Source organism: Pungitius pungitius, chromosome 2 (genome assembly GCF_949316345.1).
Source record: "Pungitius pungitius chromosome 2, fPunPun2.1, whole genome shotgun sequence".
Lineage (NCBI taxonomy): Eukaryota > Metazoa > Chordata > Actinopteri > Perciformes > Gasterosteidae > Pungitius > Pungitius pungitius.
In genome coordinates this window covers 3241287-3267671 of record NC_084901.1, presented here as the reverse complement: position 1 = coordinate 3267671, position 26385 = coordinate 3241287, and the positions used below count along the sequence as shown (strand labels likewise).

At 49.9% G+C, this 26385-nt stretch overlaps 6 protein-coding genes and 1 long non-coding RNA gene across 7 annotated transcripts; 2 read left to right on the top strand and 5 right to left on the bottom strand.

Moving 5' to 3' along the window:
* Positions 1-25: 25 nt before the first annotated feature.
* On the bottom strand, positions 26-2072 carry mcat (malonyl CoA:ACP acyltransferase (mitochondrial)). The gene is made up of 5 exons (XM_037460285.2): positions 1475-2072; positions 1098-1185; positions 791-1008; positions 555-692; positions 26-418 (listed from the first exon to the last, which is right to left on the bottom strand). Exons 1-5 carry the CDS (start codon positions 1847-1849, stop codon positions 146-148), a joined length of 1092 nt encoding a protein of 363 aa, XP_037316182.2. The 5' UTR covers positions 1850-2072; the 3' UTR covers positions 26-145.
* A 147-nt stretch (positions 2073-2219) lies between these two features.
* def6c (DEF6 guanine nucleotide exchange factor c) lies at positions 2220-7458 on the bottom strand. The gene is made up of 12 exons (XM_037460240.2): positions 6854-7458; positions 6118-6258; positions 5856-6038; positions 5305-5535; positions 5068-5214; positions 4856-4964; positions 4340-4554; positions 4136-4243; positions 3731-3897; positions 3337-3535; positions 3163-3253; positions 2220-2648 (listed from the first exon to the last, which is right to left on the bottom strand). Exons 1-12 carry the CDS (start codon positions 6947-6949, stop codon positions 2419-2421), a joined length of 1917 nt encoding a protein of 638 aa, XP_037316137.1. The 5' UTR covers positions 6950-7458; the 3' UTR covers positions 2220-2418.
* LOC119210405 (uncharacterized) lies at positions 6941-9274 on the top strand. Its single transcript, XR_005119658.2, has 2 exons — positions 6941-7035; positions 8932-9274. It is a non-coding gene; the product is annotated as an uncharacterized LOC119210405 (long non-coding RNA).
* A 255-nt stretch (positions 9275-9529) lies between these two features.
* LOC119210374 (tetraspanin-7-like) lies at positions 9530-11700 on the bottom strand. The gene has a single exon (XM_037460284.2). It carries the CDS (start codon positions 10801-10803, stop codon positions 9691-9693), a length of 1113 nt encoding a protein of 370 aa, XP_037316181.2. The 5' UTR covers positions 10804-11700; the 3' UTR covers positions 9530-9690.
* Positions 11701-12729: 1029 nt separating this feature from the next.
* On the bottom strand, positions 12730-17643 carry LOC119210340 (uncharacterized). Its single transcript, XM_037460228.2, has 9 exons — positions 17136-17643; positions 16445-16647; positions 16266-16367; positions 16086-16181; positions 15878-15988; positions 15674-15791; positions 14792-15572; positions 14373-14431; positions 12730-14279 (listed from the first exon to the last, which is right to left on the bottom strand). Exons 1-9 carry the CDS (start codon positions 17167-17169, stop codon positions 12730-12732), a joined length of 3054 nt encoding a protein of 1017 aa, XP_037316125.2. The 5' UTR covers positions 17170-17643.
* Positions 17644-17668: 25 nt separating this feature from the next.
* Positions 17669-19620, top strand: washc3 (WASH complex subunit 3). The gene is made up of 7 exons (XM_037460314.2): positions 17669-17852; positions 18298-18396; positions 18494-18559; positions 18649-18789; positions 18977-19093; positions 19194-19258; positions 19366-19620. The coding sequence occupies exons 1-7, from the start codon at positions 17802-17804 to the stop codon at positions 19457-19459; spliced, it is 633 nt and encodes a 210-aa protein (XP_037316211.1). The 5' UTR covers positions 17669-17801; the 3' UTR covers positions 19460-19620.
* A 1445-nt stretch (positions 19621-21065) lies between these two features.
* dram1 (DNA-damage regulated autophagy modulator 1) lies at positions 21066-24654 on the bottom strand. The gene is made up of 7 exons (XM_037460311.2): positions 24381-24654; positions 23483-23550; positions 23129-23271; positions 22839-23016; positions 22687-22745; positions 22497-22589; positions 21066-22374 (listed from the first exon to the last, which is right to left on the bottom strand). The coding sequence occupies exons 1-7, from the start codon at positions 24509-24511 to the stop codon at positions 22336-22338; spliced, it is 711 nt and encodes a 236-aa protein (XP_037316208.1). The 5' UTR covers positions 24512-24654; the 3' UTR covers positions 21066-22335.
* Positions 24655-26385: the final 1731 nt, after the last annotated feature.

The window sequence follows — 26385 nt, the reverse complement described above, 5'->3', positions numbered from 1 at the left end:
CACGCAAATAAACCTTTAAACGACAAAGTGTTGTAGTCTCGTTAATTAAAAAAAAAAAAAAGCAACAACATTTAATTACAACACGTTCTACAGATCTTGCAGGTCACCCCGTCCACCCCGTCAAAACAAGCGCCAACTGCTTTCGTCAGTCGTCGTGGGCGGTGACGTCCACCTGCGCGTACGTGGCGAAGGCCTTCCTGTTGCACCGCTGGAGCGTGGCGCCGAGCTGCTTCCCCGGACCGACCTCGTACGTGTGCGGGAACTTGGTCCCCTGCGTCCTCTCGAAGATCTCGTGCAGAGTTTGCTCCCACTTCACGGGCGACACCAGCTGCTTCACCAGCTGCCGGCGCACGTGGCTCTCGTTCATGTAGCGCTTGCCGTCCACGTTGGAGTACACGTTGATCTCGGGGCGACGCACCTGAACGGGGGGGGGGGGGGGGGGGGGTTCGTGACAGATGTTTAAAATAACAGCACTCTTGCATTTTTAAATATTGTTTCCTACATAACCCCACAAGGGGGGGTTGCTGTGGTTTAACAAAAGAAGTTGGACCGACCTCCACCTTCCTCAGCACCTCCCTGAGGGGTTCGGTGGCCGACTCCATCAGCTCCGTGTGAAAAGCCCCGCTGACGGGGAGGGGCTGGGTCCTCACGAACTGCAGACGCCGCGAGTTCTGCTGCAGGAAATCCAGAGCCTGACGACACAACGCGGTGATCGCGATTGACACTTTGTAAGCGTTCCACCACATCATTTGTTTAAAAAGGTGCACTTTGGATCACGTCGGCGCCTTGCCTGTTGGTGCCCTGCGAGGACTCTGCCATCGGGGAACAAATAGTTGGCCACGGAGCACACCGGCTCCTCCATCCCCAGGCTCCTGCAGTGCTCCACAGCCTGCACACACGCATGTTTGTACTGAGCCTGAGGTCTACCGACGACCGACAGCATCCCACTAGGAACCAGCTCTGCAGCTTTCTGCATGGCCTCCGCGCGAACCTTCACCACATACAGAGCTAGAAGACAGGAGGGATGGGAGACATGTGACAGGTTAACTCTTAACGGAGCGACGTCGTTGTCATGCGGAAGCCCGAGAAGAATTTACCCTCCGCGAAGTCCATGGCGCCAGAAAAAACCAGGGCGGCAAACTCGCCGACGCTGAAACCCGCGGCAGCGACACACGTCTCGATGGCCTGTGGACGGAAGGGTCAAAGGTCACGTCAAAATCTCAGATCGGCTTTTATCAATTAAACTAAACATTAAGTCGAGATTTTGATATTTCATTTCTAGTTGTGTTGGAATGAAAATGTAAAGGAGTGTTATTAGAAAGGGACTAATGCTGCAACCTATGGAGGTCTCATCATCGTATGTGGATTCAAATTAATACAGTCAAGTCTAAGCTGAAACTTATAATAATGATGGTCAGGTGGTAACAATTCAATAGTATTTCTCTTATTAGTTAACTGGGGGCGGAGGGGCAACCTTCGGGTTTTCGACGTTGAGCCGCTCCACCGCCGCCAGCGACGTGACGAACAGCGCCGGCTGGCAGCGCGCCGTCTTCCGCAGCTCCTCCTCGGGTCCCCGCAGGCACAGAGACAGCAGGTCGTACCCGAGGATCTCCCGCGCCGCCGAGAACATGTCCCGGACGTTCGGGTACTTCAGGAGCCCCCGGCCCATGCCCACGAACTGGCTGCCCTGGCCGGGGAAGAGGAGGACGGAGCAGCCGCCGGGGTCCTTCGCGGGCCTCCGCGGCGGTCGGGGGGCTCCTTCCGGGGAGGGCGGCGGGTCGGCGGGCGGCCCCCGGCTCAGGGAGACCAGCCCCCGGGCGCTCGCTCTGCAGACCAGTGAAGACAACATGGCGTGTCCTCGCAGGGGTTAAAAAAGGCGCATGGCGTGACCTGGAAACCAAATGCAGCGCGGGAAGTGAAAAGTGAAGTTTATCTTTGTAGCTCGCGGTCAGCGTGACGCGAGCTAGAGCGCCGCCATGTTTCTACGTCACTCGGGGGTTGAGTTTGTTTTGTTTCCGGTTCGCTTTTCCGTCATTTCCGGCTACAGCAGCATCTACAAGTCAGCATTTTATGGACAAACATAACTTCCTGTGAGCTATCAGGATACAAAACAATAATGTTAAAGGAGAGAGGTTGTGTTCATTCAGTGTTGTCCATAAAAAAACAACCAATTTCATTAATTGATTTTATTATTCACTAATAAAATGTATTATACAAAACTATGAATGTCAGTTATTCTTATTCTTAATCTGCTGCATTTTCTTTAAATCATGGGGCACATTTTGCGCGTCATCATTGCTCTCCGCCTTGGCGCATGTTAGAATATAAATATGTTACGTTTGTTTGCCCAGATTCTTTTCTCTGTTGCAAATAACTTTTATTCTTCTGAACACGACATTTTATTCGAGACATTTCGGGTCACATCTGTCCGTTGGATTTCCTCTGCAATTCGTCCGATCCATCCGACAGGTCGGCGGCCTCCATCTGCTCCTCCAGCGCCTCGATGTCTTCGGGCGTCTCGATGTCTTCGGGCGTCCCGCTGCTCTGGTCTGATGTTTTCTTGAATTTGGAGATGAACTCGTTACTGGCCAGGGCTCCTTCCTTTTTGGGACACATGTTTTTTGATAGCAGGCGATGTTCCAAGCGTTCTGCGGAAAAAGCAATTTATTGTCACTGACACACTTTAATTTGTGGTTAGAACCACAAAGTAGTAATTGTAAGAGTTTATTAGTTGGTTTGCTCTATATCTCAAAAATTGTGTTACCATTTTTCAGTGAAATTGATTGGAAAGCCTAATAAACTACTGCACTTTCCTCAACAAAAAAGTAGTAGTCCTACAACATTTCTATCATGTCAAATGTTCTGTCAAACATTTTTAAATAATCATATCTTAAACTATTTTTTTTTATTCCATTACAAACTTATGTTTTCTTTATATTAAGTGATAAAGATGTGATTCTATTGACTTTATTTTAAAAAACTGGACAGATTAGAGATCAGACTCTACTACTACAAATCCAGCTATCCAGTTTTTCACCTTGTGCTCCACGTTGAATTCATTTTCCAACAACTGACAACCAAAGAGGTTGTTACTCTGATCAACAAAGTGCCAAATCAATCAATCACAGTAGCCAGATAGGTGAGATCAGGGGCGCACTGCACCTCCGGGGCCGATGGGTTTCATCAGGCGGTTCAGCTGGACGTTCCAGTGCCGTACGTGTTGACTGGCGTACCTCAGCTTCTCTTGCAACTCCTGAAACGGGAAAACGGAACCGGCGTCTTTCCAAACGAATGCCGCAAACTGAGCCGACGCTGACGCACGCGCCTCCTTCTCACCTCCAGGTGCTGGTGGCTCCTCTGGCGAGACGCCTGCAGATCCTGGAGCTCCTGCGAGGCAGAGGAGAGAGCCGATGGGGTGGGGTCCTCGGGGCTGCTGTCCGAGGCCTCCGGTATGGGGCTGAGGCACTGCAAGGCCCTCTGCTGCTCCTGCAGCAGCTGGAACTGCTGCTTCTTTGCCTCCTCCGCCTGCAGCAACCTGGAGAAGGTGAGGTTTGGCAAAAAAACAGACAATCAAAGCGATAATAGGAGCTTTTACAACTCCAAAACTACTGAAATTCCTGTTGGACTTTGTGTTTAAATTCTGTGCATACAAAAGACCACAATTTGTGCGTGTGTCTCACGTTTGTTTGGCGTCTCCATGGGGATGTCGTGGGGTGCGTCTGTGTATTACCTTTCCAGCTCCTGTCTGGCCCTCTCCTCCTCCAGCCGAGCGTGGATCTCCACGTTGAGAGCGGCCTCGAGTTTCCGCTGCGTCAGCTCCAGCTCCTGGATCCTCTTCTTCTGTTGCTCGGCCTCCTTTTCCTTCTCCTGCATCTCGGCCTGCATGCTGTCTCTCAACTAGAAGGACACACACACACACACACACCCCTGAGTACGCACCAATTCGGTGGAAAGAACTGACCTATTCCTGAATCACCTTTTCCAGGAACGTCCTTACTGTTTCTCCTCCACTGGAAATCACTGAAATTGAAGCCTGACTTTTATGATGCCAATGTTTTTATGCCGTTTCCAGAACTCTGAATCCCGTTTCAGCAAATGATAAACGAGCCCCGTCATCTGCAGAGCTTTCTCTCACCGTCTCGGCCTCTTTCAGCTGCCTCTCCAGCTCCAGCTGCACCTCCCTCTGTTTCCGCCGCTCTTTTTCCTCGGCCTCCCTCCGCCTGGTCTCTAATTCGCGTGCATGCTGAGGGATAAAAAAGGTCAAAGGTTTAAGGCCGAGCCGGCGGCAGTCGTCCCCCCCCCCACCCCGCCCCCCCAGCCGATCCCTTCCGCGTCTCACCTGTATGATGCTTTCTATTTCCGTATCCTTTCTGTCCTTCTCCGCGTCGTGCACGTTGGAGTCGTCCGATTGGCTGCTGCGGCTGCTGCAGCTGCCCCGGTCGCTGCGGCTGCGCTCGCGCTGGCTGTGTTCCCGCTGGGCGCGTCTCTTGAGCTTGAGTTCGTGGTGCAGGGAGGACTTGCCCTCGCTCTGCACACGCAGGGCGGTCTGAATAGCTGCGGGGATCGAGGAGAGGCAAACCGTGAGAACTAGAGACAGTGTCATTGGTGTGACTTTAAATCACGATTACAATGAAGTTGTAGTGATTCCCGCTGTACGACGATGAGCCAAATCAAATATTAATTCATCAGATGTCTAATGAAGAATGTTCTGTATCTGTATAAAGTCTTTGCGATGGACTAAGGTTCATCATCTAAAAATGTCAAACCAGTGATTTAAACTGACCACAGACACCGTAAATCACTCCAGTCAAAGTGCAGCTTCTCCCTCTGCTTCCTCTCATACACACCAACACACCTTGGGTCCACTCCACCTTCTGCCGCTGGTCGGACGCGCTCATCTCAAAGGTTCTGTTGTGGGTTTTCACACAGAACATGCAGCGCTTCCCCTCCCTGTCCGCAATGGGCTGAACCGGAACAGGGGAAACTCAGATACAACGATTACGGGACTTTGTCTGAGCACATCAGAAGCACGTTCAAACGTGCGAGCGTCTGCGTTTCCTCACCCACCTCTACGACACAGCTCTTATCCAGCTGGATCTCCCCCTTCTTGTCTCTTAAGTTCTCGCTGACGTAGTAAGCCATGGAGGAGGGCTTCAGCACAAACCAACGCTCGGTCCAGTTCCTGCGTACGTGCCCCTTTTTCCACATGTAGCCCTGGAGACGAGGGACGGCGGTTTTTCAGAAGAGCCAAACTACACATCTGAAAGACCAACAGCCGCACCGGACAGACAGAACGCTCTCTACCCTCTTCAGGACGTTGTGGTACATCTCCAGGAAGACCTCGTCCAAAGCCAGACTGAAGGCCTCGGCGCTGGTGACCCTCAGCAGCCGGCCTGCGCCCATGTGCTCCAGGAAGGTCCACACGGACATGTCGCCTTCCCACACGGCGGCGTCCTGGGACATGAAGTCCTCTAGCGGCTTCCCGTCCCACTCCTGGCTCATCGCTGTGGAGATCTTCTTGAGGAGGTACTCCACCTAAAAAGCATTGGAGCGTGAGCCCGGAAAAAAAGCACAACAAACTGAATCACATATTTCATGTATTTTGGTGGAAAGCTACTGTGCTGATAGCACCAAAGCGGTTTATTTTTGACCCTGTCGACAGGAAACCAAAAGAACTATGAAGGAAGTGGGGGAAGGAAGGGACTCATTAACTTACTTTGTGCCGAGAAAAAACAAAAAGTGAAATATTCCCACTGTGCGCGGACACAAGCTGGGTTCAAGTGGAGAACGACACGTCTTTTCTAGCCATTCAGAGCTCACAGAGGCAGTGGCACACTCCAATTAACTCGTCTTACCTCCTCTGGTATCATCACCAGCGGGTAGCGGTCCTCAGACAGAAGGTTAAACAGGCAGAAGAGCTTGAAACAGTCTCTTTGGGATAGCAGAGCCCCCTTTGGCAACCCCTTGAAGTTCTTCTTCATGGTCATCATCCAGCACAGGTCGTCGAACTTCTCCTTATCGAACATCCCCTCTTTGACCTGAAATGAAAGGAGCCCCAATAAGCTTCATATTTCTGTATTGGACTAAAGTGCTGTTGAGGAAGCGATGCCGCGGTACCTTATCCAGTATGTATTTGTTGAGGTAGGGCATGTAGCCGTGGTTAGACACCGGCCCGTCGTCATCGTCCTGGAAGTGCTCCTCCAGGGCCACGGGGTTGTGCGGGATGTTCAGCACCGTGTACAGGTTATGAGAGAGCACCTGTGGGACACACACGTGCACATTGAGCGGTTTGACCAGTGCTTCTTCACACAGACACACACACACACACGTGAGCACAGACAGCTGGGCTCTTAGCATGTCCGGACAGCTTTCTGCTATTTGCCTGGATTCTTCTATCTTCTAAGGGAACCCAGTCAGACATGTAGCAACTGGACGCAGAGCAGAACACAACAGCCATAAAAATAACACTCACCCAGGGAGGAAATGGCTGAATAAGATCTGTACTTGTTGTTGTTCGGTCTCCACTTTTTTTTTTTTTTTTTAACACTGATAGCTGATATCTCACTACTTTACTTATTGGTCTACAAAGAAAGGTTGGACTTTGAGCTTTTGCTGGGGAGCCATAGAGAGCAACTTAGAGTGTGATAAGAGTGAAGCTTTTTTCAAATATATGCACTTGTGTGTGTGTGACACACGTATGTTTATAAAGTTATTTTCCATATGGAATAACTGCTCGGACTTTCTGCTGGTACAAAGGGATTTCAAGGAAAAGTACCACGTTTGTGTGTCCCGTGGACGCCCCCTCGCCCCCCGTTTCGACACCTCAAAAATGACCACATGCATTCCTGCTTACCTTTAACTGCGACTTGGACACTTTGCCGCATTTCTCGACGTCCAGAGATGTGAACGCGTACCAGATGGATTTGAGGAGCTCGGATTTTAAGTCCATTTTGGCGACCTCTCTGTGCGCAAAAACAAGTACATTTCCAAGCGCAGCGCGGCGGCTTTTACGCAGCGACGGGGGAGCGAGCGGTGGTGAGAATTGGCAAATAAATTGTGGGGCAGAGTAGGAAAGACATAAAGAGGCGGAGAGTGTAGGCTCACGCCACCTTACCCCCTATATATATATATATATATATTTATTTTTTAAAGCGATAGAAAACACTAAAACTAACGTCAAACTCAAGACAAGTTGGACTTTACAATCGTCTAAAACGTATTTTGGATAATCTACTTGCCGTTCATTCTCGACAACGTGTATCCGACGAAATTGTGTGTGTAGACTTCCAAGGTAGAGCTACACGAATCCAGGGTATATTCTGAAGTGTAAGACATTCATCCAGGGTGCGGTGTGGATTTTTTTTATTTCCTAAAAGTGAGGACAGTCCAAAAATAAATAGAGGAATCCATGCATCAGATCCAGGAAACCGTCCAACTAGGCTTTAAGGACACACCCATTCGGGAAGGGAGCCCGAGGCTACATTCTTTTTTTTCAGCAACTAAAAGGCTTGAATTTGATTATATTTAATGGTTTTAAAACAAACAAACAAACAAAATCCAAACTAGAGAATGTAATTCCATGATTTAAAACCTGGCCGTGTTTCCGTGTTTTATTAAAAGTTAAACAAAAACTCTTTAATTCGTAAAATGTCATGCTTGCTGTTTTATATTTGCACAACTCTGCTGCCATTTTGCGGCCTTTCCTGTGATCACTTGTTTTGGTAGATTAGATAAAGTAAAACCAGCGCATTAAAGAACCCAACCCCAAAACAGTTTTTCAGAGGTATTAACAGCATAATTCCTCCGGTGGTTTTCTTGACTTAAGGCGTTGCTCTCAGAGCTCCACTTTAGATGAAACACTCTGCTCTGGATGTAGCAACCTCAGGCAAAATAGTCTCAACAAGGACAATGTAATCAGATAGAAAAGCATCCGCAAGCCTTGTTAGAGCACAATGTAGGCTAATCAATACCACAATGAGGTCATTCAAACGGTAGGCCACTGGCCAATGCCTCTCTTTCTCTATATGTAGATATATGTCCTTTAAGGGGATGAGACCGGGTACGCGCTTCTCTCGTTTCTGGTGCCAACTTGTCGACAGAGAGCAGATCGGACCGGGTCCTTCGTGCGATGAAGGATACAATCTTCACCTCCAAGAGGGAAAATACCTAAAACACCTCAAATTACAAGAAGGCTGTCGCCATTTTCATATTTGGTGGATCCATGCAGTCGGTCAAATCAATATCACATTGTGTAATGAGGCAGAGACTATTTCTTTTTATTGTTGGACACGTATAGTTTACAATTTGAGTCATGCATATTTGCAGTGTTATTATTAGAATACAATATACACACACTGTATATCAGCATAGAACACACAACTCCGATACAGAGGTTGAGGCTGGAAGCATCAAGAAATAAAGAACATGAGTTCAAAGCGCCAATATTAATGAAGGCTACACAATCCTAAATACCACAGCAATGGTAATGGTAATATACTTTATATTATCTTATGTACTTATTTTACAGTGTCGATGTGTATTTATCTACTTAAACGTTTAGATCGAGTACATCTAGCAGCATATTTGGAAACACATCTGTTTGTGCATCAATGCAGCTGCAGCCTGAAGCGACTGAAAAAAAACGGGATCCAGATTTTTTACTTGGATTGAAAGGTCCCCTGTGTGAAATTTGGCTAAATATGGAAGTTTCATGCAAACGTTGCAAAATATATAGGCCATAAAAATAGTTGTTCACAATATTTAGTGATTTTAAATACATGTTCTGCCTCAGAATACAACCACACTAGCAACACAGAGACAATTGGGAGATTTCTTTTAAAGCAGTCATTATTTTACCTCGACGTTAAAGCCTGTCAGATGTAAACAGCAGAAAATACCACAGACACCAACGGCTTATTCATCTCTTTTTAGGTGCACATTTCCAGCAAAAAGCAGTTCTTGCGATGGAAGAACTAAATGATGCGAACAGAACATCTGTTGAACACAGCTCGAATGAATCCTCCTGAGGTGGAAAACTGCTGCTGAGATTTACCAAATCATATCAGTCAACCCAATGTTAACATGTATTTACATTTTCTATAAGGAATCCTACTAATCCATGCCGATGCTTTAGCATCTCTTCAAACAAGGTCTCCATCTACTTTCCTTTAGTTTCTGAGATTGAGATTTTTCTGCCTTACGTGGTCCAATCCCAGTTTGAAATGATGGACCTGCCGATATAATACGTACCGACCACCAACACCAAGTAAACAACTAGAGACAGTTGTGAAATGTAAGGAGTTGCTGTTTTTTTCACCACTAAATCCCAATTTTGCCAAGTCTTGATAGACTTACTGTACGATAGAACCACGTCGGACCATCGGTTTTAACTAATTTAGTTTCTGAGAAAAGCTTTTTTTTTTCTCAGCACACTGTAGTTGCTCAATGCAACCCAATTGGCCAATAAATAATTGGATTTTCATTTTTTCACAACCATGCAAGCCCCGTTGGGGGGGGGGGACCTCGAATGCCGATCCCCTGACACGTTTCCTGTAAACCTTGGCGCCTGAAACAACTCCCGATACCTTTTGCAACTCCGTAGCTCTTTAAATCTCATTCCAAATCTCAATCATCTACTAAGTCAGGTCGTATCCTCGGGGGAGGGGGGTGGGGGGGGGCGGTTGCCGACCGTCAGTGAGCCACCAGCCGCCCGCGGGGTCTCGGCGCCAGTTTGTTGGCCAGCAGGCAGGCCATCGCTATGCCTCCGACCTGGGCGAAGGCCAATCCCAACACGGTGGCGGCGATGTGGAAGACGTTGTCGTTGACCAGGCTGAAGACCTTGCCGAAGCAGCCGTGCGGGTGGATGCCCGCCGCTTCCACTCCTTCGGCGGCGGCGGCGGCGCCCGGCGGGAGGGGTCGGTTCCTGCAGCCCTTGCGCCTGGCGCAGCAGCTGTCCGGCAGGGACGCCGAGGTGCCGTTCTCGTCGGCCGCGCGCCGGGCGGCCCAGTCCGACGCCAGCCAGTCGCGCCATCCCTCGGCCCCGCAGCACGCCAGGGCCCTCTGCAGGCCGTCCAGCGCGTCGGCGCGGCCCTCGTCCTCGGCGTAGCCGGCCACCGCTCGCTGCAGGCCGCTGCGGAACCCACCGGCGATGTCCTCGCGATAGAAGAGGCCCGAGAGTCCCGCCGCCAGGCCGGCCACCAGCGCCGCCAGTTGGAAGAAGCCGTAGGCCCGGAGCAACGCCGGCAGGTTGGCCGCCACCCCGAGGCAGCCCAGGAAGCCCCAGGCGGTGACGGCCGCGCCCGTGGCCAGGAGGATGAGGGGCGCGTTGGGGTAGCGGTTGGCGGACAGCAGCATGTAGTCCGCCAGCGATATCTGCGCCCACACGCCCAGGGTGAGGATGGCCAGGCCCGCCGCCCAGAACAGGCAGCTGAAGGCCAGGAGGCCCAGGCGCAGGAGGTGCATGACTCCCACGGGGCGGCGGCGGCGGCAGCAGCAGCAGGGGCGGGCGGCGCCCGCGCGGGGCGGAGGGGGCGCGGGGGGCGCCAGCGAGGCCTCCGAGCACACGGACGAGGCGAGTCGCCGCCGCTGCTCCTCCTCCTCCTCTTCCTCCTGCTCCTGGTAGGGGGACAGCAGGTAGCCGGGGATGGCGGAGGGCCGGCGGGGGAGAGGCGGCGCCGAGAGCGGGTCGAGACCCCGCGGGGAGGAGAGACGCCGCACGGCCAGCTGCTGGTGCTCCCAGTCCAGAGCTCGTCGGCTGGGACTGGGCCGAGCTGACAGCGAGTTGTACGGCAGTGCAGAGCTCATGATCTCGCCGGTCGGTTTTATTCACTCCTCTCTCTCTCTCTCTCTTTCTACACGACACACACCTCCTTCTTCTTCTTCTTCTTCTTCTATTTAGGGCCTCGCTATCGCTCCCCTGCAACACACAATCCCCCCCCACCCCCCAGCCTCGACTTCTTTATGGCTGTGTCATTAATCCGCCATCACCACGCCGCCAATGCAGACTGGACTGTAAATCTCGCTGTTGGTCGTGTCGCGTGGCGCCGTTATCTGCATCCACAGCTTCGGTGTCCTCCCCCCCCCCCCCCCCCCCCCCGCAGGGTTAAGCGTTCATATTGCAGGCGCTCTCTTCACCTGCGTGGTCGCCGGCTCCTCGCATCCAGACATCTGGGCTGCTCGCTGCGGCACCTCGCCGCGGGAGGCGACCCGTGGACACCCTCTCTCGGTGGGGAGGAGGCATCCCTTTTAAAAAGGTTTGACTTCCGTTTGGGGGGAAAACTCTGTTACTTTCGTATTGTTTTTGTAGGATGCAAAACACTTTTTCCATGATTTACTTTTATGAGTTTGTGATAAATTTAATTATAAGCAACAGTGTCAGTGAGGGAAATTACGAAAGATGCTGTACAGAAGTTTTAGGTGACGCAATTAAATCAATTCACTCCTTTTTTATAACTATGTACTTCTAGCGATACATGCAAAACATTTATCGTTATAAGTATGAAACAACTTACCAAGCACTAAATACTCTTTAGATGCTTTTACACAAATTGGGGCTTGTGTGACTCACTTTACGAAAAGAGAAAACTCTTAATGGCGAGTCCACAGTGCAGGAAACCAGGAAAGAATGAATCACGAGTCAATCTCCCTTCAATAAATTCCACTTCACTGTGATTTCAGTCCAATGAAATGGAGCCAAAGTAGAACCATGACCCTTGTGGTTGATAGGTTTCATGTGGTTTGTCTCATCTAGTGGAGTGATTTCTGGTGCTAATGACTTCAAATACCTAAGAAAAGCACATCCAGCAATGCTTAACAATGCTAAAAATAGATTTCCTAACTATTGCCCGCCATCTGCTCCTAAGTTAATTGAACACGCGTCTCATACTTAAACATAAATACAGCCCTACCCTGTAAATCATGTTCAGGCCGCAGGAAGAAGCTCAACAATAAGGCAGCACCGGCTACAAATAGCTCATTTATGGATTTCTCAAGTGTTTGACAGGTTACAGACACCGATTAAAAGAGCCGTGTTTATTACCTTTATAATTAAGATTTGCTCCATAACCATCAGCTCAATGGGTTTTATGTGCACTCTGCAGAGAAATGAAGGAAACACCTGACGCATGCAGGAGATTTCAAAGGCGTGTGGGAAAAGCCCAAGTAGAGTCTCCCATATTCTGGCTTGTGGTGACCCTTAAAACAAAAGCTAAGCTCATGTTGGATTATCGATACAGGCATGAAATGATTAACTGTTGTCTTTCCCGGGGACACATTGACCTGCAGGTCAGTCGGGCCTGGGATCAAAACCGCCAGCCCTCTGATTGGAAGAAGGCCGAGCTCCCCACTCACCCACAGTCGCCCCGACTAATGGTGGCAATTTGTATTCTGTATTTCCTTGCTTGTTATCCGGTGAACAACTGTTTAACTAAAGTACACTGAAAAACGAGGTCTGCAACAAAACATAGGATATTGTATCCTTCATATAGGTTTTATTGTGTGGCACCATGCTATTCTATACATTATCTTTATGAATGTGTATGTATTGGGGTTTTTTTTGTATGTCCTCTTTGTTTGTTTGGATTAACCTGACACTGAATGAATCACCGACGCACATTGTTATGTCACTTTATGTGCATAAAGAAACAGTTTACAGGGTTCACATTGGTTATCACAGTCTCTCTCCATCCATCCCATCCATCCATCCATCCATCCCATCCATCCATCCCATCGCTACGGGTTCGATTCCTCCGGCTCCATCGCCTCGACCGCCTCCTCCTCCTCCTCCTCCTCCTCCTCCTCCTCCCGGTGCTTCTCCACGTGTTTCTTCAGCTTGGCCTGCGACGCGAACGTCTTGGCGCAGCGCTCGCAGCGGGGCTTCGGCGGCTTCACGCCCGAATGGCTCCGCCGGTGCCGCGCCAGCTCCGACGAGCTCTTGAACTTGAGCTCGCAGGCGCCGCAGGGGTACGGCCTCTCCCCCGTGTGGATGCGCCGGTGCAGCTGAGCCTCCCCCAGGGTGAGGAAGGACTTCTCGCAGTGGCCGCAGGGAAACGGGCGCTCGCCCGTGTGGATGAGGTTGTGCCGGGTCAGCGCGTACGGCTTGGTGAAGCCCTTGCCGCAGTGGGCGCAGGGGTACGGCCGGGCTCCGCTGTGCGACGCCACGTGCTCCTGCTGGGTCTTCTTGCTCTTGAAGCGCTTGTCGCACTGCGGGCAGGAGTACGGCCTGTCGTCCACGTGGGAGCGGTGGTGCTTGGAGAGCTCCCCCTGCGACAGGAAGCCCTTGCCGCACTGGGAGCAGAGGAAGGGCTTCTCCCCCGTGTGCATCCGCTCGTGCCGGGCCAGCACCGACACCAGGGTGAACCGCTTGGGGCAGTGCGGGCACTGGAAGGGCCGCTCGCCGCTGTGGACCCGCAGGTGCTTGGCGAACATGAAGCGCAGCGCGAAGCGCTTGCCGCACTGGCCGCACTGGTGCGGCCGCTCGCCGGTGTGCGCGGCCAGGTGGCGCTTCACGTCCGACCGCCGCGTGTACGTCTTGTCGCAGTGCGGGCACTTGAACTGGCTCTTGACCCGGTGCGCCTGCCGGTGCTGGGAGCGTGCCAGCAGCGAGTCGAAGCCCTCGCCGCACTGCCGGCAGACGTAGCGCCGGGCGGCGACGTGGGACCTGCGGTGCTCCAGCAGCTCGGCGGGGTTCGGGAAGCTGCGGCTGCAGATGGAGCAGATCAGCGGCAGGCGGCTCTCGCGCGAGTGGCACCTCTTGTGGTGGGCGGTGAGCGCGCGCAGGTTGGCGAAGGCGGCGCCGCCGCACAGCCGGCAGGCGAAGGAGACGGCGGCGCCGTGATGCTTGGCCTCGTGCTTGGCCAGGTCCCACGAGTGCTGGAAGGTGCGGTCGCAGCGCGAGCAGCGGAACGGGCGCTCCCCGGTGTGCGTGAGCTGGTGCCGCCGCACGTCCGACGAGCGGGTGAACGCCTTGCCGCACGTCTCGCACGAGAGGGCCCCCCGCCCGCCGCTCCGGGGCGGGGCCTCGCCGGCCCCCTCGCCCGCCGCGCCCGCCTCCTCCGGCTCCGGCTCGCCCTCCGCTTTGCTCCCCTTGGGGAAAAGCTTGATGGAGGTGAAAATCTCGTCCGTGCTGGAGGGCGACGGCGTGAACTTGGCCCCGGAGAGAGTCCTGTACACCTCGGTGCGAACACTCTGCATGTGGAAGTGAGGAGGGCTGTTCTCCTCGGAGCTGTGGAAGGCGCAGTGAGAGCAGGTGAAGATGACGGACGTCATCTCGTCCGCATCATCTGCAAAGAAGATACACAAGTGAGTGAGTATAATGTTGGATTTTCTTTTTTTTTTTTTAAAGGTATTTTTTTTTTTTTACATCATCATATGACCTTTGTTGATTCCTTTGATGGCTATAACAGAGGGGGCAACTGACACATCAGCGTGGCTCCTGGTGAAAGAAAGCAAGTTGAGGTCGGTAAATGTACATCACTCATATAATAACAAGATAAGTCCCTAATAAATAAATATGGAGCTGGAAGCCCGTTAGCTTAGCATAAACACTGGAAACAACAGTAAATCGGCCTGTTGAAAGATTACCAATCGACCCACCAGCTCATTTTAGGCAATTTACTTCCTGTTTCTTTAATCTGTAAAGAAAAGTCCGAATGCTAAACTATGCTAGGCTAAGCTAAGCAGCGTTATATTTAGCATCCAGACATCTGGGGGAATTGATTTTTTACAAAAATGTAAACTCAAAAGAAGCAGTAAAACAAAACATAAATATACATAATACATAAATCTTTTTTACATTTTTGGACATTCTTCAGCAGGACTCTGGACTTCGCAGGTCTCTTGCCGACGGGGCGACGTCCTCGTTTGGAGACGAGTGGATCGGCGCACGTCAGCTGCGGTGGGAGACCGCCCCGTTTCGGCGTCCGGGTCCTCACTGGGGACGTCCGGCGCGTCTTCGCGGACGGAGAGGGATTCACTTTCGTCGCTTAAGTCCGCACAAGATTCCAAAGCGCCGTCTCCTCCTGCCGCTTGACGATCCTCAGTCACCGCTTCTACATTTTCTCTTTTCTCTTCCGTCCGGCCCCCCGTTTCATGCCCTACGTGGGTTTTCCCTCCATCCAGTGCACGTCCTGACCCAAAGTCATCGCTGAGGAACGAGTCATTGCCCTTTCCCATCAGCGCCTCCTGACCGAGGCTCTCCTTCCTCAGCGCAAAGGTCTTGGTGAGGGTCTCCAGAGCTTTGGCCACGTCCACAGTTTCACTCTCCTCCGCCCTGGAGCCGGGAGTCTCCTCGGCGCCGGCGTCATCCGCCGCGACGGCCACTATCTCCTCCTCGTAGAAGTCCGTTTGAACTTGCACCCCGGCCGATCCGATCAGCTCTTCGTCGGCTTCGGACGCCGCGACCTCGGTGTAGACGGCGACGACGCTGTACTGGTCCGCTCCCACAAAGGAGACGGGGTTCAGCACGTTGGCATAGTTGTGGATCGAGTCCAGTCCCACGGAGATGTTGGTCTTTTGCGAGGGAGGGATGGATAAGGCAGACATGATGCAGCTACCGACGGTGGATGAAGGACCATCTACCAGATGAGAAAACAGGTTGAAAAACTTCACCCTTCAAGGCAATTAAATATCAGGATATTCATATATTGACCATATTGATCATTTCAGCTCTACTCACGTGGCATTTTGAGTAGCCCCGAACCTCTGTAGTGCTCGAGGATCAAGCTCAGCTCCTCCGGTGACGACTGAGCGCATTCCTCCGCCGCAGACGGAGCCGAGCCGAGCCAAGCCGCCGTCTGTAATCACAGGCTGTGAGTGAGTGACACGTTTTCTTTCGGAGAAGAAAAATCCACCGGAGGGAGAACTGGATGGACCACTCGACCTGTTTCAAGTCCGGGACCGGAAGCAGCTTTTCCAGTTTGGAGAGCAGCTCCCACAGCAACACGTGCAGAGCGGCGTCGTACTGTGGCCCGTATTCCACTGGGAACACCTCCTGTGAGAGGAAGCCAAAGGTCACTTCACCGTCAGACTTGTGTGAGAGTGGGTACCCTCAAACAAAGGACATTGTTGTCTTTAAAAATCAGTCTGACCTGGAAGAAGTACGCTCTCTCAACTGGATCTTTCAGCAGGCTCTGAACAAGTGCAATGAAAGTGGACTCTGTTGTTCTCACTTCTGCGTCCCTGTACTGCCGCAGACAGGACCCACGTCACACAAGGGTTATCATTGTTTATTTGAAGGGGAAAAAAAGCTATTCCTTTGCTGTACTTACATCAGAGTTCGCATCGGTTATTGGGAGCCTGTCCAAATGGCTGTGGATCGCCTGAGAATCAACGAAACCACGAGGCGAGCCTTTGCAAAGCTCCAGAATCAACTGAAAGGTCAACAAGGTCCTTACGCGTCAGATCATTAGAAACGAGAAGATTCAACAACAAGAGAACGTCTGCTCACCCTCGCTCTGAGACCCAGAAGGAGCTGGGCTCTCTGTCTGTGGTTGATCAGTCCAGGGACGGCCTCGGTCACCATGAACACAAACTCCTGGAGCTTCTCGTAATTCTCAACATCTTTCCGCTTCGCCAGCTGCCACATGGCTGCCGAGAGGAGCCTCAGTGGGGGCACCAGGAGGCGCAGAGATGGCAGAGGAAGGCTGGGGTCTGAAACATGAAGGTGTACTGTGAGAGATGGTCTGTGCAGAGGGCATCTGGGAGCTTTTTTATTCAAGAGAATACAGAGTTAAACTGCATTTTGTCCTTTTCACACTGGAAATATAAATAGGGAAATGTGTTGTTTAATCAAAACAATGGCAAAAATGACTGAAAATTATATTAAAACTACCACAACTCAAGAGTCTGCATTAAGCCTGTGAACCCGTATAACGACTGGATTCAACTATTTCATGTGAGTTTAGAAATAACTTGGTAAAGTATATGCAGCTGTGCTTAAGATATCGGAACAACAGACTGTGAATATCGATATTATGGTCTAGAATCTAGTTGGACCAACGTTATTTCTAGAGGAATGATAGTCTGAACGCTTCTTACTGGCATGATTCCTCTAAATAGACGGATCCCGCTAACTGTTTGACTAACATAAACACAGCCTGTATTAAATTACAACGGGATCTAATTATTAGTATACGTACCGTTTATTTTCTCTATCAACCCCATAACCTCCATTAGTGCAATATTTCTTTCCTGTGGCGCTTATAAATAAATGTAAAATAATTTAGATAGTTTTTTTTACAGCTAACATGCGTTGTTAGTACGCAAGCACCCGTTTCTTCAACTCTGTGCTTCCTCTTTTCAAAATAAAAGTTTGACAACGCCGCTTTTACTGCTCCCCACACCCAGATTCTGTCCTCCTGTAATAAAACGTGGTTAATAATCTAATCTAAGGTTTAGCAACACTTCGTGCATTAAAAATAAATAGGGATTACGAGTTTTTTGTTCAATAAATACATCCGATAGAATTAATGTCAATTCTAATCATTAATGCTGTAGTCAAAACACAAAACAACGAATTCGGAATTATAGGTGTTACAAAGGCGGATAGATCCTTCCATTTTATAACACGACATTGCCAAACGTAGGTACAAGACATCACCGGATGTTTTTATTTTCCACTGACAAGAAAGGGGCCCTCCAAAATAAAATCTCAAATCACAAAACCCCGTGCGCCGCATCTGACGCGTTGACGTCACGAGTCACATGAGCTATCCCTATGTGAGCATAGCAGGCGTTTCACGGGGAAATTCTCGCTTTTAGAACCGAAACCGCTCCCCGATCTGCAGGAGGTCTAAGAGTCCAACATGGACGAGGACGGGCTGCCGATCGTCGGGTCTGGTGTGGATCTCACCAAGGTGCATATGTAACGTTAGCTAACACGAACTGCAGCTAACGTTAGCTAGCTGCCGCGATGCTACAGGGGAATTACAAGAGTTCACACTGTCAGATGGCGATTGTAACGTTGGTTAAACTGAACAATTCAGTTAGAATCGACTGCCTTTATCCTTCTACTTAATAAGCGTTTTTGTGGAGCAGTACGTTCGGAATCATTAAGGGATCTCTGCTCAGTTAAATATTTAGTGTACAAGGTGGCTCAGCTGCAGCTAGTGTATTTGGCTATATTGATGTATACATATGTATTTCACAGTATTCAGCAACTATCAACAGCTTCAAACTTTAGTATTAAACTTGAGAAATGACGTCACTTGTGGCGGTGTGAATTACGTCATTTCCTCTGAACACCAAACCTTGGGTTCCTACTTTCAAAACTCCTTTGCTTTATCTCTTGTTTTCCTTCAGGTTCCCGCTATTCAACAGAGAAGAGTGGTTGCCTATCTCAATCAGTTCGTGGTGCACACGGTCCGGTTCCTTAACCGCTTTTCCACAGTGTGCGAAGAGGTTTGTGCATCTTCTTTGTGCTCCACACAAACAACCTTTTTTTTTTTACAACAACTCTCAACCCTCCATCACCCTGAACCCCTTCTTCCCCCTGCAGAAACTGGCCAACATCTCCCTCCGCATACAGCAGATTGAAACCACACTGTGCATTTTGGAAGCCAAGGTGAGCCTCTCCAGGACTTACAGCTCATGCTGTCTCCCGACGCTCTTCACGTGCACCGCAGTACCTCACGTCTTTCTTTTCCCGAGCAGCTGTCCTCCATCCCCGGCCTGGAGGACGTCACGATAGAAGGAATCGGCCAGCGGCAACCCGCTCAGCCCAACGGAGCCAGCGGTCCCACGGCCGCCATCCAGACCAACGGTCCGCCGGCCGGGACCCTGCGTCCGCCGGAGGTGACCACGCCGACGTGCACGCAGAACGGGCATGGAGTAGATCTAGTTGATCGAGGCATCAGCATCACGCGCTCCGGCTGCGGATAACACTTACTGAAAATGCTAGATACGGTGCAACACCCCGGGGCGCATACCACTTGAGATGTATGTATTTTTACATTTGACACTTTTATACTTCCTGTTGCAGCCCGCTCAGACTGTTGCAGAAGCTGCAGCGACGCCAAAAGCAGAAGCCTCGGAAGAGAATGTGATGACCGTGGCCAAGGACCCGCGTTACGCCCGATACCTGAAGATGGTTCATGTGGTAAATCGTCACTAACACCCGCTTAAGGACCTAACGGATTAGAGCCAAAAAACACACACCTGCATGTTCTGTATCTCAACGCATGTTTTATCCGTCACAGGGAGTTCCGGTTATGGCTATAAAGAATAAAATGGTCCTGGAGGGTTTGGATCCTAACTTGCTCGAGTGAGTGTTTTACTGGCGACGATCTTACGTTATTCCCCTTTTTTTTTCCCACTTTCTGAAACTGACCAATGACATTCCCCCCCCCCCCCCTCCACTGCTGGTGACAGCACTCCGGACGCCCCCGTGCCTGACGGAGGAGCGGGCGGCACGGAGGACGCCGACGCCACCAGCTCCGACGGCGAGTCGTCTTTCAGCGACTGAGGCCTTTTCCCGGCGAGCTCCCCCCGCGGCGGCCTGCAGGGAGGCAGCGAGGCAGGGAGGCAGGGAGGCAGGGAGGCAGCGAGGCAGGGAGGCAGGGAGGCAGGGAGGCAGCGAGGCAGGGAGGCAGCGAGGCAGGGAGGCAGGGAGGCAGCGATGCAGGGAGGCAGGGAGGCAGCGATGCAGCGATGCAGCGAGGCAGCGATGCAGCGAGGCAGGGAGGCAGGGAGGCAGGGAGGCAGGGAGGCAGGGAGGCAGGGAGGCAGCGAGGCAGCGAGGCAGGGAGGCAGGGAGGCAGGGAGGCAGCGAGGCAGCGAGGCAGGGAGGCAGCGAGGCAGGGAGGCAGCGAGGCAGCGAGGCAGGGAGGCAGCGAGGCAGCGAGGCAGGGAGGCAGCGAGGCAGGGAGGCAGCGAGGCAGCGAGGCAGGGAGGCAGCGAGGCAGCGAGGCAGCGAGGCAGGCCGCGACGCCGCTCATCGAGGAGCTCCAAGCCAGAAGGTGCAGCTGGAAGTGCCCGAAGAGAGGAAACTCCAAACCAGAGCGATTTTGTAATTTCAGTGTACAAGCACCCTCGAGGTTGTTCCGCCTGCGGCCCGTCAGCGACCTCATGACTTTCCATGCACTCAGCGTTATTGACCAAGAGGGGACAATTCCCCTGCAGTAGCAAGTCATTTTTGTACAAAAAAATAAGCAATTCTATACTACAAAAGTTCTTTGGTCTTCTTCTCGCCTTTTTGAGAGCGCCAATGAAACGTATGTTAAATATTTTTGAATGTATGAGTCATACATTCAGTGTGTGACGCAATGGGAGGATACATAGCACTATATACTTTCAGTTTTTATTTACTGTAAATCACAAAACCAGTTTAACGGGAAGGAAAATCAACTGTTGTTCAGCGTTTTTTTTTTTTTCCTTCAGCCGTCGCTCTGAAGATTTTAAATTTTGTTTCCACCTTTTAGAGACTTTTTTTTCTTCTCTTTTGGAGAAGTAAATCTGTTGTCTAAACAAGGATATCAACAGATAACAGCCGTCTACAATAGTTACAGTTTGAGGAACAAACGTACAGTACTACGAGTCTCTAATCTTTTAAAATTTCAAACCACATTCAATTACTCCGAACTCCTTTTTTAACATTCTGAACTTGTTTTTGTTCATCAATTTACACGTGACGTTGCAGAAAATACACAAGTCGCTGTTGCTGAAAACTCATGAGCCAAATCTGAACATTTTCAAAAGCTGCTGCATGTTTGTACAGAAAAAAAAAATGCCTAATGTGAAAGACAGTGAGTAGTAGTGTTTGGTCTGGCTCTGCTTAAAAGTCTTTCATAGCCAACACTTTACACAGGGACACGTTAATGCTTTTTCCTGGATTATCTGTGCACACATCGCACACCGACCTTTAGCAGGAATGAAGTGCACCGAGAGTCTAGTTGTGTCAGTTTATCGTTTGATAAGATCAGCTTTTGTGACTACACGCCCGAAAATGTAAAAGTAAGAAGTCACAAATGCAACAAAAAAAAAAATCCATTTCTATGAATGTGTTTTACACTGATGACTGAATAAAAAAAAAAAAAAGAGTGGGAAGTCTGGAGATCCCTTTGTGTGAGAAATCCGTAATAAACTCAAACAATTTGTTTCAGATTAAAAAATTCTCTTTATTTTCCATGTGCGGTACATTACGTGGCACAAGCAAAACAGTTTGAAATACAGTATCCAGACAATTCTCCCTTTGTACATACACACTCTGTAGTGGACGCGTTAATAACCCGGGTCATGTGACCACCATTAAGGCACAGCGTTTCCCTTTGAAACACTTTGTTGGTCCCGTATTCACCGTTTACCTAAAAAGAGATGTTGCAAAAGTACTGGCCGGTTAAAATATCAGCTGATACTGAAACGTGATCTTTTGTGACAAACAAACATCTTTCACAGCCTCAAACTGTTTCAAGTCCCCTTGATTTATTTCATAAGTCACTTCAATCTGTCCGGAGATCTATTGTGAAACGTTAAAAAGATACAGATTTACATTTGCGTTACTCAAAAATGTTGAGACGGTTTCATTTCATGTGTGAAATTACATTTCCTGTCCGCCTCATGACGCCCCTCAACATGAAAGAAGAAGTCGAGAAACGAGGGCGTTTTTTTTTTGAACCGCCTCGAAGCTCCCACAGAACTTCTCATGAGCTTCCATTCAAGTTTGATTGGTTACAGTAAGTTTCTCCTGGCCTTCGTCGCCGAGCGAACTAATGCAGGGGCCCAAAATCCCAAGCTGCCTTCGGGCTGAAGACACCAGCAAATATACACATACATGTAGAGCTGCACGGTAGAACCCGCAGAGAACCACTGAGGCCCGTGAGCAGCTGAGCTTAAAGCAAGCGGAACCGCCGCCAGACGAGTGGATGATAAAAAAGAGACTTTGGTGAAGTAACTGTCGGCAGCCTTTGAGCTGGGTTTGTTGTCAGGTTATTCCCAGATTGCATCAGTGCGCACTCACCGAACATCTGTGTGAGAGGTTTGCCCCGCAGACCACATGTGCAGTTGGCTCCCCGATGAACTTCTCTTATCGCTCGTCACGGGCCCGACGGGCCGCGGCGGGGGCGGCGACACGCGGGTTTGGCGAGTCGAGAGCAAAGTGCAACGTGACGTTTTCGAGCAGAGGCGGTAATAAGTGCACTTGTAATGAATGATTAGACATCGTATAAAAAAAACAAAAAACAAGTATAAAGACTGGGCTGTGATCCAAAATGAACTAAATAAACTCAGTCAGGGAATGCAAAGCACAACGTTGTATAAAATGCAAATGTACAAAATGCAAAAAAGCTTCACAACAACAAAAGACAACACTTTTTTTTTTTACTTTGAAGACACGGATGTCGCCGGCTACTCCTTCAATTCCGCCTTCACTCGTAAGGTGAACAGCTGCAGGAAAGAAACATGCGGATGGAGAGAATTGAGAAGTGAGTAAAAAAAAACAAAAAAGAAACTGAAAATGAAGAGGGGAGGGGGGGGGGGTTGTTTCCGCCCGCCGGCGTGACGCTCACCTTGAACTCGTCGATGTACGTGAGGAAGAAGCAGATGAAGCTGAAGGCGACGATCCACTCGCACACGGCGCTGGCGACGTGGAAGGGATAGTCCTGAAACACACACACACACACACACACACACGCAGGTGAGCAGACGCCAAACAAAACACGAGTAGTTATTCATCCCGCCTGTTGACTGAGGCCTCACCTCGTCCCCTGCGTCTCTGTGCAGGGTGGTCTGTGTCACAAAGAACGCACAGATGACCGCTGAATATCATCCATCAAGGAAAACAAACAAACACACACACACACACACACAGCGTGTTTCTTCCTCCGGCGCCTTCGGGGCTGAAAGGATACTGGGGAAAAGGGCCACGGCGGCGAGGGCGGCGATGCCCGACCGCGCCCGGCACACGGCCGCCGAGGAGCCGGCCAGACGGGCCCGGTAGGACAGGACGGACTGCAGGGCGGTGTAGGACACGCCCGGGACGAAGAACAGCAGCGCTCCGGCGTCGTGGACCTCCGTCACTGTCGTCTCCTGCAGGTCCCACACCCAAAAAAAAGTGGCAGTGGCACAAGGGCTGGATCAAAACTCTTTGTGCGATTGGTAAAAAAAAACAAAAAAAAACACGTGGTGCAACGTCTCGTACCTGGAAGGTGGCGACGACGCACATGCCCAGGCAGGAGGACATCCCCAGCACCAAGGCCGTCTTATTGAGGCAAGCGTCCACAGCCACGCTGTCGCCGCCCAGCTTCTCCACCAACTTGTAGCGGGCGTAGACGGTGAGGGTTCCTGTGAGCAGCGGGCGGGCAGTGTGAATCTTTTGGGATCCTCCATCCCCGTGAAAATAAGTTCCACTTTCAAATGTTTAAATTAGGGGAAGTCCAAGCAACGTCTTTTGGAGGGCTTTGTTCCTGCTTGGGAGGGTGGGGTGGGAGGGGGGGGAGGGAAAGGCCAGAGTTGCCCCCAGCTGTCATGTGGTTGTGGGTGGGAGTGGACGTACCTGCGCACGCAGACACGAACGTCATCAGGCCGAAGATGCAGCTCTCCGGGGGGTTCGCGCCCGTGTCACTTGGAGGGGGGGGGGGAGGGGGGGGGGAGACAGACGTGTGAGTTTCAAGCCCTCGTGGTGCACAAACAACAAACAACTTCCCGTTACGTTACTACGGACTTGCCATCTTGACTTGCTGCATTAATTACCGAAAGTTTGTAATTGTCAGTCATCATGTCTGACGTTTAAACTCAACATTTAAATTTACATTTAGATTTAACATTTAGATTTACATTTAACATTTACATTTACATTTAGCATTTAGATTTACATTTAACATTTACATTTAACATTTACATTTAACATTTACATTTAACATTTATTATTTAATAACTTTGTGTTACTGCCAAACATTGTACTTGGAAAAGTTGTTGCATGTATTTACATGATTTTGTCTCTAAATGTTTGAAAAAGTGACGTATGAATATTGTCCTGCTTTTTTTATTCATATGATAAGATAACGCTAAATGTACGAAAACTGCGCAAGATTTTAGAACGTGCAACATTTTACAAACGGCACCCCATAGTGTGGGGGGGGGGGAGGGGGGGGTGGCTTTGGTGACGTTTGGTGAGCGTCGGTCGCTCCTTTGTTGAAACAAGGGAGAAGTGAGAGGAAGAGGAGCAGATGTTGTCGCGTCGGTTTACGCGCAGCTGGAGTTTGGGCACCGGCCAAGTCACCCGCAGCCAGAGGGGTGGTGGGGGGGGGGGGGGAAACGAAAGTAAACGCTGCTGGCTCTCAGAAATCCAAAAATAACGTTTCGTACTTGAAAGGTTACCAGCTGAACTTCAAACAGCGGCGCGTATATTCTCAAACACAACATGCGTGAATAGCAAAAAAATAAACCCGTACCTTATGTATGGAAAGATTACATCGACATCATGTCTGAAGAGCGCGATGAGGTAGGACACGATGAAAGTGGCGGAGGACCAGACGACCAGGAACGCGGGCAGAAAGCACAGTCCTTGCTGGAACCAAAACATGTCCGAAACCCGCGCGGGACGCTCGCACACCGAGTGGCGGAAGCGCTGCTCGCAACACGCTGGTCCGGGGTCAGCTGTGGAGTCGGTCACATGGTGGAGCGAGGAGGAGGAGGAGGAGGAGGAGGAGGAGGAGGAGAGGGAGCTGCTGGTTTACAGGAACCTCTTCCTCAGAGAGAGAGAGAAGAGACGCATCGCTGCGGGCCGACCCCCCCCCCCCCCGTCTCCCCCTCCTAGCCCCTCCCCGCACATAAAAGCACATGTAAATAGATATTAATAGATATAATTATATCACCTGTTATTATATTTGACGCAGCACTTTTCTTTCTTTCTTTCGACCACAGGTGACAGAATGTTGGCTCCGTGCCAGTGATCGTAACCTTTGGGGAAGTATTTTCCCGAGTTCCGTTTTTACAACGATCAAGATGATTAAGCCTTGCGCGGAATGTGTGCAATTATTTTAAAATGTTATTTTCAAAAAATAATGTATTTGTTTGTATTGAGTTGGTTTATTAACACCGTGAAGCTACTGCATCGTGTTGGGTGGTTTATCTGCAACATTCGGTTACATGTAAACTGTTAATAAAGCAGATATTCAACCAAATATGTTAGTTATTGCACAACTCGGCTCAGTAGTAAAGCAGAAGCTCCTCGAAGCTGTGATTAAGTACAGTACTTCAGCAACTGTATGTTTTTACTTCACACTAACAACAATGAAATGATAGTAGTACTTTTATAGCCAGACTAAGAATGTGTGGCCTCTGGCTGGGATCCGAAGGACGGGTTCGCGTGGGGACACCAGGGCCCGTCTTTGCTGAGAGGACGAAGCGGGCCAAGTTGTCATGGATGTAGATCCCTTAGCCAAACAATCCATTCCAGGCTGCTACTCTCCGTCTTTACTCTCCAATTCAGAGACAAAGGTTGGAAATAATTCACGCAAAAAGCAAAAATGTTTACTGGGCGAGCTGGACCCGAGGGTTGCACAGCTTGAAACAAACAGGTTGTTGAGTGAGTCCTCATTTCCACAAATATCTGCGATCTTTGGGTTGCGGGATGGGAATAATAGACCGAAGGTCCCCACCAACCCACCAGCCCTGATACCTCGGGATACATTCACGCGTCACAGTTCATTTGTGCTAATTTAATTAATGCAGCGGAACCTACATCATGGAGACTTAATATTAATTGTATCATTTGTCTTCATTTGCTTGTTTGCATTCATTATGGTGTCATTTGAAATAGAAATTCACCACTGGTTTTGTGAGAATGTGAGAAGCAGGACATTTCCAACGGAATATGCTCAGATTTGGGCTTCTTTTGGATCGCTGATATTTCCGGTTCCTGAGGAAGTTTCAACAATGGGACAGAACCAGATGTATTGAGGGTGAACTTGAACATCTGGTGGCTGAAGTGAAATTTATCAGGTCAATCCTTTATAGCCTTTACTTTTAGGTAAGGCCTGGGGACACAGAATACAAGTTGACAAGTAAGCAGGGGTGAAAGTAGTTTTTATTTCTTGGTGGTACTATGATACAGGTTTGATGCGCGCGCGGAAATTTCACTTAGCCCAATTATTTATTATTTATTTATTTGTTTATTTACTGTATTATAGTCTACTTATCAACCATTCACTAGGACTTCTTATCACTCTAGTATCACTCTTTAACTCACCTGTATCTGTATAAAAAACGAGATAGTGGTAAGTGATAAATTATCATTTACCACTATCTATCTTGCATACCGGCCAGTACCGGCTTACTTTCACCACTGCAAGTAAGACAAAAGAATACATTTCATGATGTCAAATCAAATACTATTTGAAAAAAAAAACATTGACAGATGAATCTACATTGGATTATTAGCTGAAGCCCTAATTG